The sequence below is a fragment of the Cephus cinctus genome, unplaced genomic scaffold (genome assembly GCF_000341935.2).
Source record: "Cephus cinctus unplaced genomic scaffold, Ccin1 Ccin1_scaffold1275, whole genome shotgun sequence".
Classification (NCBI taxonomy): domain Eukaryota; kingdom Metazoa; phylum Arthropoda; class Insecta; order Hymenoptera; family Cephidae; genus Cephus; species Cephus cinctus.
In genome coordinates this window covers 5,632-17,003 of record NW_014333715.1, presented here as the reverse complement: position 1 = coordinate 17,003, position 11,372 = coordinate 5,632, and the positions used below count along the sequence as shown (strand labels likewise).

At 37.9% G+C, this 11,372-nt stretch overlaps 4 protein-coding genes across 6 annotated transcripts; 2 read left to right on the top strand and 2 right to left on the bottom strand.

The window, feature by feature from the left end:
- The first annotated feature begins 239 nt into the window (after positions 1 to 239).
- On the top strand, positions 240 to 847 carry LOC107272790 (histone H3). The gene has a single exon (XM_015750289.2). It carries the CDS (start codon positions 289 to 291, stop codon positions 697 to 699), a length of 411 nt encoding a protein of 136 aa, XP_015605775.1. The 5' UTR covers positions 240 to 288; the 3' UTR covers positions 700 to 847.
- Positions 848 to 1,676: 829 nt separating this feature from the next.
- On the bottom strand, positions 1,677 to 2,499 carry LOC107272791 (histone H2B-like). Its single transcript, XM_015750290.2, has one exon. It carries the CDS (start codon positions 2,453 to 2,455, stop codon positions 2,084 to 2,086), a length of 372 nt encoding a protein of 123 aa, XP_015605776.1. The 5' UTR covers positions 2,456 to 2,499; the 3' UTR covers positions 1,677 to 2,083.
- A 205-nt stretch (positions 2,500 to 2,704) lies between these two features.
- Positions 2,705 to 6,558, top strand: LOC107272794 (histone H2A). Of its 3 annotated transcripts, XM_015750293.2 has the most exons (4): positions 2,705 to 4,067; positions 4,154 to 4,374; positions 4,449 to 4,589; positions 5,576 to 6,558. In XM_015750293.2, the coding sequence occupies exon 1, from the start codon at positions 2,726 to 2,728 to the stop codon at positions 3,098 to 3,100; it is 375 nt and encodes a 124-aa protein (XP_015605779.1). In that variant the 5' UTR covers positions 2,705 to 2,725; the 3' UTR covers positions 3,101 to 4,067; positions 4,154 to 4,374; positions 4,449 to 4,589; positions 5,576 to 6,558. The 3 variants fall into 3 exon arrangements, with proteins under 3 accessions (XP_015605779.1, XP_015605780.1, XP_015605778.1); XM_015750294.2 differs by lacking the exon at positions 4,449 to 4,589; XM_015750292.2 differs by having other exon boundaries at positions 4,154 to 4,589.
- A 209-nt stretch (positions 6,559 to 6,767) lies between these two features.
- On the bottom strand, positions 6,768 to 8,489 carry LOC107272792 (THAP domain-containing protein 1). Its single transcript, XM_015750291.1, has 4 exons — positions 8,323 to 8,489; positions 7,945 to 8,104; positions 7,705 to 7,864; positions 6,768 to 7,432 (listed from the first exon to the last, which is right to left on the bottom strand). The coding sequence occupies exons 2-4, from the start codon at positions 8,089 to 8,091 to the stop codon at positions 6,834 to 6,836; spliced, it is 906 nt and encodes a 301-aa protein (XP_015605777.1). The 5' UTR covers positions 8,092 to 8,104; positions 8,323 to 8,489; the 3' UTR covers positions 6,768 to 6,833.
- Between the last annotated feature and the right edge of the window lie 2,883 nt (positions 8,490 to 11,372).

The following is an 11,372-nucleotide window of genomic DNA, read 5'->3' as shown; positions in this document are numbered from 1 at the left end:
CAAACCTTTTCCTCCCTTACCACGGCCAGTCATTTTCACCAACGAAATTTAATAGAAATTCACTCAAAAAAATATTCCGTAGAACTGATGCAGTAGCTAGGATTCGAGGGGTATTTATCCTCGCTTCTATGCGTATCCCCACCACTTACCGACTGGCCAATGAGCGTCGATCTCAACAATCGGACGAGTCTATAACAGGGTGAACAAAGTTGATGCTCCCATAATGCGTTTGGATCTTATGGTGTGAAGTTCCCTCTACACTCCCAGTAAAGAAAATATTCGGTGAACATGGCTCGTACGAAACAGACTGCTCGCAAGTCAACTGGAGGAAAGGCTCCTCGGAAGCAATTGGCTACGAAAGCTGCACGTAAAAGTGCACCAGCTACCGGAGGAGTTAAGAAGCCTCATCGCTACAGACCAGGAACCGTCGCTCTGCGTGAGATTCGTCGCTATCAGAAGAGCACGGAGCTGCTTATTCGCAAACTGCCCTTCCAGCGATTGGTTCGCGAGATCGCTCAGGACTTCAAGACGGACCTTCGCTTCCAGAGTTCAGCCGTGATGGCACTTCAAGAAGCTAGCGAGGCTTATCTCGTCGGCCTCTTCGAAGACACCAACTTGTGTGCCATCCACGCCAAGCGTGTCACCATCATGCCAAAGGACATCCAGTTGGCTCGCCGTATTCGTGGAGAACGTGCCTAAATACCGAAGGCTTATAAAATAAAACCGGTCCTTTTCAGGACCAAAATTCGGTTATTCCGAGGAACATGCACATACGTTTATACTCTGAAAGATGTTTCTGAATTTAATCCAAACATGCCCACGTACATACATTTTAGTATACTTTAGCCGACATACATCTTATTTAATATTTTTTTTCTGCAGTAAATATTGTTTTTACCCTTTTAACATTTCTGAGTCCTGATTGATACCACGCGAATTAATATTTTAGAGCCACTAACCTGCATTCCAAAATGCACAATCTGAATATTTTCCTTAGTATACATAATTCTGGCAAGAGAATTTGTGTAATAGCGGAAACGTTTATTTTCTTTAATTTAGGGGTTTTAAGATTAATTCACTGATAAGTGATTGCCCAGTTCTTTTTCTACTTACCGGTTTCACTCGGTTGGTCAATCATATTCGACGAAATATTCTTCACTGCATACATTAGCCTTAAGGTAGTTGTCGCGCGACAGTTATATCCAAAAAGGAATAGAAACATTCAATATCTATGATAATATTGCAATGAAATATCTTTTGAAAAGTACATTGAATTGAATTAAATTAATTCTATTTTGCTTTTATTATTCGTTAAAAAGTTCGAAATGGATATACGTTTGAAAGCGTACAGTTCAGTTTTCTCAAACATATTAAAATATCCGTTTCATCTGCACGGATATGCACAACAATCACGATAGTGAGATGGACGGTGGACGAATTCTTCGTTTCAACTAATATCTTCGAAACAAAACGGTAAACAATTTTGAAATTTTTTACTCGCGTTCTCTTTATATCAATTTATCATATAGTTATCTTTTATCAATATCTCACGACTCATTTAGATGAAAAAATAATAAAATATGTTCAATTTATCTACTACATAAAGAATCCGCATGTAAAAACTGTAAACTTTTATTTTTCCCCATATTTCTGAATGGTCAATCTTAATAAAATTAGGTTCATTTTACAGGTATTATTTATTTCAAATATCAGGCATATAATTTTTGAAAGAATTGACGAGAATGGTTTTATACAACTACCTTAACTGTTGCTTTTTTCAAAGTTTGACCTACTCTGATCTTTCTTTCCTTTATGTATTGGTATTCCCAATTCCGTAGCTACTTTAAAACGTACAATGTTACAACATTGAAAATAAATAAAACGATATTCATGAAATGTTGTGTTACTTCAAAATTGAAATAACACCGTCTTTCAGGAAATGGAGTGTAAGAGGTTAAAGATTTTATTCAAGGATGGAAAATCAATTAAGGAGATATGCTGTGAATGTTGAAGCTAACGTAAGAATTTTTTATGGTCCTGAAAAGGACCAGTTTTTGGAAATTCGTAATTGAGCCAAGTAGCTTTACTTGGAACTGGTGTACTTGGTGACAGCTTTGGTTCCTTCACTGACAGCGTGCTTGGCCAGTTCTCCTGGTAGAAGCAGCCTCACAGCTGTTTGTACTTCACGAGACGTGATGGTGGAACGTTTGTTGTAATGAGCCAATCGGGACGCCTCGGCGGCGATGCGCTCGAAGATGTCGTTGACGAAGCTGTTCATGATGCTCATAGCTTTACTGGAGACTCCAGTGTCGGGATGGACTTGCTTTAGCACCTTGTAGATATAGATGGCATAGCTTTCCTTCCTCTTGCGTTTCTTCTTCTTGTCGGTCTTGCTGATGTTTTTCTGGGCCTTCCCAGCTTTCTTCACTGCCTTTCCGCTTGCTTTAGGTGGCATGATGCTGCGATCAGTTTATTGTCACGCAAAGTCACTCGTACGAAAGATTCAACGAATGTGGTGACTGCCCGCTTGGGCACGCTCTATATGGAGTAGCAGGGCCGTGGACGCACCAATCAGGCGCTAGCGCGTGCAACGCCAACAGTGGGACGCAACGCGATTGGTGCGCAGGAAGCGCCCTCTGTGCTACATAACCGTTCAACCGCTACCTTTTTTTTCATTGTTGCTTCGCTTGTCGAACGTGTGTGATTACTATACAGAGAAGTTATAATGTCTGGACGTGGCAAAGGCGGAAAAGTGAAGGGAAAGGCAAAGTCTCGCTCCAGCAGGGCTGGCCTCCAGTTCCCCGTCGGCCGTATTCATAGGCTCCTTCGCAAAGGCAACTATGCCGAGCGAGTCGGAGCTGGAGCTCCTGTTTACTTGGCGGCCGTTATGGAGTATTTGGCTGCTGAAGTGTTGGAATTGGCGGGAAACGCTGCACGTGACAACAAAAAGACGAGGATCATCCCACGTCATTTGCAGCTGGCCATTCGTAACGACGAGGAACTGAACAAGTTACTGTCTGGTGTGACCATCGCTCAAGGCGGTGTGCTTCCAAACATTCAGGCAGTTCTGCTACCCAAGAAGACCGAGAAGAAGGCGTAAACAGTGTCACTCAATTAAACAAAAATGGCCCTTTTTAGGGCCGCAAAATGGTTTAACGTAGAATATGCACCTGATTCACGGTTCGGTCGCTATGTTCCTTCATGATTATATTTATAAAAAAAATTTATACAAACTGTACCAATACGTAAATTTTATTGAACTATTCCACAGGGGCTATAAGACAGCATATTGTCCGAAAATCATCTTTAAGGCATTTATTATAGAATTCTCTTCATTACACATATTTAATTACATTATGACTGAAGTTAGCTTGATACTAGGATGCAGTAGGATTCTCTCTTAGACCTGGAAGATTTTTAGAATGAGCTCCCACAGTTACAGTAGAACGTTGCGGAAGCCGCTACTCATATCCTCGGCAGGAATATATTTAAAAAAATTTTTTTTTTAAGTGAAAACGCCTAATTTGATTTCATATTGAGTTTAATATTTTAGTTCTATCCAATGGAATTACCGGTTATTAGCATCGGCTTTCTGGTGCTTCTAATGATTTTGATATATGGCGGTAGATAACGTTTAGAAACTGTCTCTCTATTTCCGTCATTATGACTGGCCTAAGATTTCTTGAATGTTAAATGTAATAAGCTCGGGTTGTATTACGAGTCTGGTTTTTCAAGATTACGTATTAGTATCGCACCTTTCTGCTAAATGCCGCCACAATTTTCTGATTGTGGGGGATGATGAACACGTAGATTTTTCTCCATGCAGGAAGCATGATAAAGATTTAAATTCTGGCGTAATGCTAAAGTTTTGTTTTTGAACGTTTTATTCATTAATTCCCTTTTACACAGTTATTCGGACGACTGGCTGATTGTTAGACGAATCCACACAGAAATTCAAACATTGAGTCGTATGCCCCGGTGATAATATGGCGGGTTTCAAAACAATATTTCTATTGCGACGGACAATGCTGTTAACGAGTAAGAAAGTCCTGAAATAAATAAATTAGGTAAGTTTATTTGATTAGTTGGTGAAGCTCTAGAAGAGGAAAAATAATCCCGTACAATGCGACTAACCCTCCTTTTTTTTTTATAGGAAATGCTGCAGACGTTAAGATCAAATCATCAAATGGTGACCTCGGTGTTGGGGATGAGTTGTCAGTGTCGAAAGTGCTAACTGATATTACAGACGATTTGAAGGATATTACCGATTCTCCGGAAAAAAAATCTTGATGACAAAACACGGGAAATCTTCGGTGTTGATCCAGCGTTGGACCAAGGAAAAGAATAGCCTCTCGATTCTTCGGTGATATCCAGGTAGAAGTATTGGATTTAACATGAGGTGAACGCCGAATAAAAAGAAAAATTTATTGCTAAATACCCTCGTAAAGGGGAATGCCCATTAGATGCTCTCGAGCGAAGTCACAATGCTGACGGAGTATATCAAACATTACGCCGGGAAATATACATATGACGACTGGGATAGGCCACTGCCATACGTGGAATTATCTTATAATACATGCGTATATGAGGTAACGAACTTCACCCCATACGAAGTAGTATACGGGAAACTATCGCGACTACCCATATACAATTCCTTTATGTAAGTCATGCATGAAAAGTGCTACTTCTCGTGCCTCCAAAGTGTGGCGTAAGTGACGCTTTATAATTAAGGATACAATAAAAATGCTGCGCATGCGCATATCAGCCCAATTTTACTTCTCGCACGCACTTTTCACACTGCGTAGTGTTTTGTTCTCGCATGCTGTCACCACACGCCTCCAAAGTGACTGGAACATCTCTTCATTGGAGGAGGCAGCCATAAGAAGAGCAAGGAAGGCTTCAAAAGTGAATGCATTTCATGACAGCGCGTGAGAACAAAGTTTACTTTATCGCACTAGTGCGAAAAGAAAGCACTAGTGCGATAATGTAAAATTGGGCCGATTTGCGCATGCGCAGCATTTTTATCGTATCCTTAGTTATAAAGCGCCACTTTCGCCACACTTCGGAGGCACGAAAAGTAGCGTTTTTCATGCATGAGCTACATAAAATATTTTTCAGCGCTCGCGTCCGTAATTGGGCGAACATCGTGCAGAGTCGGGTAAATGCGTAAAGCCGTTGATTCCCACTCCTGCGCTGCAATGACGCTAGGTTTGTTCGTTTTCTATCTAGTGCACCGAAATAGCAGTTATTGCAACGCAGGAGAGAAGTCTTTTGTCTTTTTGACCGCCGAAGACGTTGAAAATATAGAGTCAGTACAGATCAGTGAAGTGCAACACGAATTAGAATCGCCTAAATTATTACACGGACCTGCAATATTCGAAGTGAACTTAGGTTACGATTTAAACTTTGTTAAAATCAGTGCTGTTGACTCCTTCACATAAGCACTACCCAGGCAGAGACAGCGGCTGGATCTATACGGTCACTGGCTAGAGTATTAGTATATTCCCCTGACGCGCAGCATACTCGATATTTGTTTCATATAAAAGTTTCATGAAAGATTTTCCCGGGAATCTAGTTGGTGTCATCGGCACGACCGCAAAGCACCACTGGAGGAAGCCGTCTACGGAGCAAGACGCCGCGAGATCTTCGAAGATCCTGAATGCATCAGGGAGTTGCAGTGGTGGCCTGGAGCTGCGCAATGAGGGATAGTGTGCGGATGTGATTCCGCGGATGGAAAAGCGCATAATTCCGAAAAGTATGGTTTTTTGTATTCTGATGTATTTTGACTGATGACGAATATATTAGTGGAAATACCCGCAAAATTAATTTAAAAAAAAAAACTATTTTTCAAGAAAAAAAGACGATATATTTTTCGTTAAATATTGATTGAGGAGAAAAATGTTTTAAGTGAAAAATTGTAGCGTGTAAAAGATTACATCTTTCATGTCCTATGCATTTTTATTATAAAACTATTATTTTTCGAGAAAAATGAGATAATGTTCAGAGAAATAAACATTCGTAGAAAAAAATTGTAATTTGATGAATAATAAGAATTGTAACATTTTACCGCGGGAAGGATGAAATAGGTTATGTTAGGGGGATATTTGTGAGCGAAGCTCGCATTCATTACGTTCATTAAGTTCCTTAGGTAGGATAGTTTTTCGCTTATTTAACATTATCTCATTTTGCGCAAAAAATAATTTTTATTAGATTATTTATTAAGGGGAATCCACAAATAAAGAATAAAGAATCTAGACTAACGGTTAACTAGCACAATGTTAATAATTTATATATACCTGATGTACTCGGTGGTAACACTTAATAAAACAAAAAGAATTCAGTATTTAGTCGCAGACAGCCGATTTGCGAAAAGGGACGACGAGCCTCATGCGCTTAGAATCCTCGGTTCCCGTGAAAAGAGAGAGGGGATACCAGTAGAGTTCCTCTAGCAAGAGTCCGGCCAATACGTGGAAGGGACGCCATGTTTAGGGCTAGTTTGGAGCTGCCATGACATTGTGCGCGGATTTTCAAATTATTATGTGTGTTAAACTCATTATAAACGTTATATAAAAATAGATTTAGATCCTTATGGAAATGTCAACATTTAGAACTGGTGCATTCAAACAATATGTACAGTTTCACGTAAACCTAACAATTTATAATTTGCGCTGAAAGCAGTGAATGTCATACGTATAGGTATAACACATTATTGTGTTTAATTGAACAATAAAGAAAAAAAAGGTTTGCGAGGTAAATTAAACATCAACTCTTGTTAAGATGATCCGTTTTTATTGTGTAAAAGAAATTTTCAAAATACATCTGAGTAATCGTTATTATTTCCAGTTCTCTACTTTTCTTCTTAGTGTTCTTATAGAGGGGAGAGGCCATCCTTCTTTTATCAAAGTAGTATAGCCAGTATTTCCACACGAAAATTTGAGTTTATATCCTGCGACTAGAGTAGCATCAGACCATTTACATACTTTCTTCATTTGCCTATTCAATACTTCGACTTGATCATCGTTTAATAACTTTTTAATGTGACTCGTGCGTTGATCATTTACACGTACTTCCTGTTCGAGCCGCTTTATTCTTCTTTGTAGTTTTCTTATCGTTTCCTTATGCTTTTTCTTCATAATTGTTCGCAAATTTTCACTTTTCTCGTACATTTTCTTCAACTGCTGGTAATTGGGATGACTACCTAGAATTTTTCTTTCACAATCCTGTGGCAGACTTTCCAAATCTTTCTCTTGTTCCAACTCTTCCTCGCTATTACAATTCTCTGAAACTTTTCTATTCATCTCAGTTTCTAATTCCACTTCTTTCCGCTCCGCTTCTGGCTCATCCTGATTTTCTTCATTTTCAATTTTGATTGACGGTACTACAGAAATATTTTGATCTGGATTGTCATCTTCAACGACTGGAGTCATTTTGTCTGAGAAATAGAATGAAGACAAGTAAATAATGTTTATAAATTTGATAAGCTGTTAACTATTAAAACTGCTTCAAGCAAAACCTAACGATGAAACGTAATTTACAACAATTATTTGTTTGTTATAGATTGTGTAAGATCTGTCATTAAAAAAAAATCATTTGTTTAAGAACAGTTTAGAAGAACTATTTCTTATAGGTTGTGATAAATGAGACAGATTAACTACAGCGATATTTTTCTCAGATTTATTAATGTTCCGTACGGTTTATGCTTACCTATACGGGTGCCCTTATGCTCCATCCTGTACTCTTGCGACGGAGTGTCATCTTCAACCAAACCAGTTGCTCTATTGAATATTGTGGGCACTGCATTTCGCTTCAGCTTCTTCCTTCCATCTTCTCGTACCTTTTCCCACATTTCAGGTGCAAAATGTAACTGCAATGTAAAAGTTGTAATGAAGCGTTATACATAGCATCGCAATTGGAATGTTTGTGTAAAGAAAAATTAATATTTACTTCGCATAGAACTGCATACTTAGTTGGTGTCCAATTCTTTTTGTTCAATGCCTGTATCCACGTGTTCCGAACAACTTCATCTCGAGGGAAATTACTCACCTTTACACCCTTTCCTGATCTATTGGGACATGCTGCACATCGGGGCATTTTAATTACATGACTGAAATATAAAGACACTTTGTATGAACTGAAAATAGGTAGGCGGTATCAGGACATTTCTTTAAATATCAATCAATTAACGTTAATTACAGCTTTGAGGCTAACGTACGTTATTGTTGTAAAGCTATTGCAATGATTACTTACATATTACTCGTATTTATATCATGCAAAATACTTGTTTTTCTTTAGAAACGCAATATTTTTCAAACGTCTACTTACACATTTCCCACTTTTAGACAACTCTTCTTTTCTTTGTTGTTCCTTGACTGGACACACTGTTGAACCTCATTCTGCCATTAAACTACACACAATATACAATAGGAATGCCTGGAATGCTCCCATGTACGTATTCACACACACCATTCTATTCCGGAAAGAGCCCACAAAATGGCGGAGCCAATCATTAGAAGGCCCACTGTTGGCCGGACTCTGACTAGAGGGACTTTAGATGCCAGTACATAAGACTGCCCTCAGTGACGTTTAGTATAATTAAAATATAGAAAATAACTCAGTTGATAACCAACCGTTACATTTTCGAAAAGTTTGGGTCTTTGTATTCTGACGTATTTTTACGTGCTGATGACGAATATAATAGTGGAAATAACCGCAAAATTAACTTTAAAAAATGACCATTTTTCAAGAAAAAAAAATACTTTGATATTTTTTCTATAAATATTGATTTTAGAGAAAAAAGTTTTAAATAAAAATTGTAGAATGTAAAAAATTACATCTTTCACGTCCTATGTATTTTTATTATGAAACTAATTAAATAACTATTATTAAATATTAATAACAGCAGCGACAGATACCAGGCGACAGGGTTTTTTGGTTTTCCCTTCTATGGATTAAATGAATGGAAACCACATGGCATCAGGAAGACGAAAAATAGGAATATAATGAGAATCCATCAACCGATCTTCAATAATCCTCTATTTCAAGGAACAGAATGCCTATATGATGACGAGGACGATATATAAAACTACTCTTCTACAATATTTATCGGTATTGTTCACCTTATTACATACAATTATATAGACTTCATTGACGATGGATGGTTGATTTTGTAATTCTGAGTCGTTAGAATTCAAATCGTTCATGTGGATTTTCCAAGAATATCGGTTGATGTTATAAAAATATTATATGTATATCTATATGTATATTATAAAAGTGAGAATGAGTGTGAAATGAGTGCATGGTATTAATGTTAAGTGTTAAATTTTAAGGATCTATATGATTGATTCAATCCGTATTTTGTTTGTTTTTATGTGTATGCATATAAATATTGTTTTTCTGTATTAAACCTTTCACAGACCAAATAACGTAACGACGTAAGACGTAAGCGTAAGGGAACTGACCAATCAGAATTTAATACTGTTCCGTCGGTGGGGGGAGATTACTAAAGTTTGATTGGTTGGTTTACTTACACATACGGCTTACATCGTTACGTTAACTTGTGTGAATGGCTTTACGGTCTGGAGAAAATAATAATTATTATATTATTAACAAGACAATAGAAACTAATGCGCTTTTCGGAACTTTATTCAATACTGCAACCGTCCAGAAGAAGAGAAGACGCTAGGATCTATTTTTCTAGGTTCTAGAATAATTGAAGATCGTAGGCGAATTGGCCTGCGTAGGGGATAGTGCAAATTTGATTGGTCCCAAGGGTAATATTCCTCCGCGGCACTAGGGAACGTTAGTGGGCGAGCGTTCCTACTAGTGTCAGTCGCTGCGAAGCCGAATTGGAGAATGGTGCGTGTGCAAGAAGCTTATTCAGAAAGTTTAGTAGAAAAGTGTAGAGAAATAGAAAGAGAGTTGAAGCATAAGAAGATGGATAGAGAGGAGTTGGCTGAGTTGGAGAGAGAGCGATTAAGGGTGAGTGACGCTACTGAATCATACTAATTTTGTAATTGATTGAGATAAATGGGATCATAGATTTAGCTGCTGGATATTTGATTCAGACAGCACGTGTCCCTGTTTATCTGTTTATAATTTTTGTTGGTAATTAGTGAAGCATGCAAAATGGAATTGTATGCAAATTTTCCTATTCAGTCCACGCTACGCGCAATCGTTTCGGTCGTGTTTCAAGTAACGCACAGGCCGCGTAGAGGTATTTTTTTTCCGGCGATTAAGTCGTAGATGGTACAAAGTCGGCTAAGAGATTGCGTATTTGCTGACTGACATTTTCAGTTGGAGGTAGGTCTTCGGAACTGATCCCGGGATCGATATTCTTTGTGACGGGATAGGCTACGCGTACCTAGCAACATTCGAAAGATCTAGATTCCCAGCGGGGAATATACGGAGGATAGAGGATTCAGATCCGTTCATTTCTTTTAATTATTCCTATTAGATTCGCGTAAGCGGTCGTCATTCCTTGTTATTTGTTGGTTCCTAAGTGATTAATTGTTCAAATACGCGATTTGTTACATTTCTTAAAGAACCGTTGTTTTATTTAATTATTATTTACATCTAAATTTTTACGGAACCTTTGTTCTCTTTGCTTCGTTAATATTCGTTTTATAAATTATTCTAGAACCGTTGTTCTTCCTCGTATCCTGTTCTTAAACATTATGTTATTAATTTATTATTATATCCATTTTCCTTGTTATTAATAAATCGAGCTCGTCTGTGGGTTTCGTATCGTTAAACGAAGCCTTCCAATCTATTTGATTTCTAGAAGCCCCTTTTGGTATCGTCTTTATATTATTAAGGATTGCAGATATCATTTATTGTCTCCCAGACCCAGAACCCCACTGCATAAGAGCTGGCCAGGGTGTCCATTGGAGACAGCGGTAAAACTCTGGTTATGCCTGGCGCCCAGTAATTTTGTCGTTTAATAATTATTTCAGTGGGTGCCATTTATATGTGCGTAATCGTAAAAGTAAAAAAAATATATGTTGTATATATGTGAACAAAGTAAAGAAATTTTATTCACTTTTAACAACTATTATTTACAATCTTACCGGTGAACAAAGAAACGACAATTAAAGTTTACTGTTATCACTTCTCTATTCACCCTACTAATTTTGTTCACACTATCACTTATTATCAATTTTCTTTGTATTTTGCACTTGTGCTCTATCGCGTGTTACATTCTGTCTTTTTGTTTCTCCTCAGTTCTTCTACTGATCGTCGCTCTATCTGACGGTGATTAGAATAAAAGACGCACGGAGCATGAGAAGCGCGGCATCTTCAAAACCAAGGAAAGTATACTTTTCTTACATACATATATATATTTTCAAGGGGTCGTTCCCAGGACCAACTATTTT

Excerpts from the sequence above, each read along its gene's own strand:
- LOC107272792 (XM_015750291.1), bottom strand. The coding sequence starts at position 8,091 with ATGCCCCGATGTGCAGCATGTCCCAATAGATCAGGAAAGGGTGTAAAG. Across the intron at positions 7,865-7,944 it reads AGTATGCAGTTCTATGCGAA|TTACATTTTGCACCTGAAAT; the intron begins GTAAATATTAAT and ends TTTACATTGCAG. Across the intron at positions 7,433-7,704 it reads GCATAAGGGCACCCGTATAG|ACAAAATGACTCCAGTCGTT; the intron begins GTAAGCATAAAC and ends TCTATTTCTCAG.
- LOC107272791 (XM_015750290.2), bottom strand. The coding sequence starts at position 2,455 with ATGCCACCTAAAGCAAGCGGAAAGGCAGTGAAGAAAGCTGGGAAGGCC.
- LOC107272790 (XM_015750289.2), top strand. The coding sequence starts at position 289 with ATGGCTCGTACGAAACAGACTGCTCGCAAGTCAACTGGAGGAAAGGCT.
- LOC107272794 (XM_015750294.2), top strand. The coding sequence starts at position 2,726 with ATGTCTGGACGTGGCAAAGGCGGAAAAGTGAAGGGAAAGGCAAAGTCT.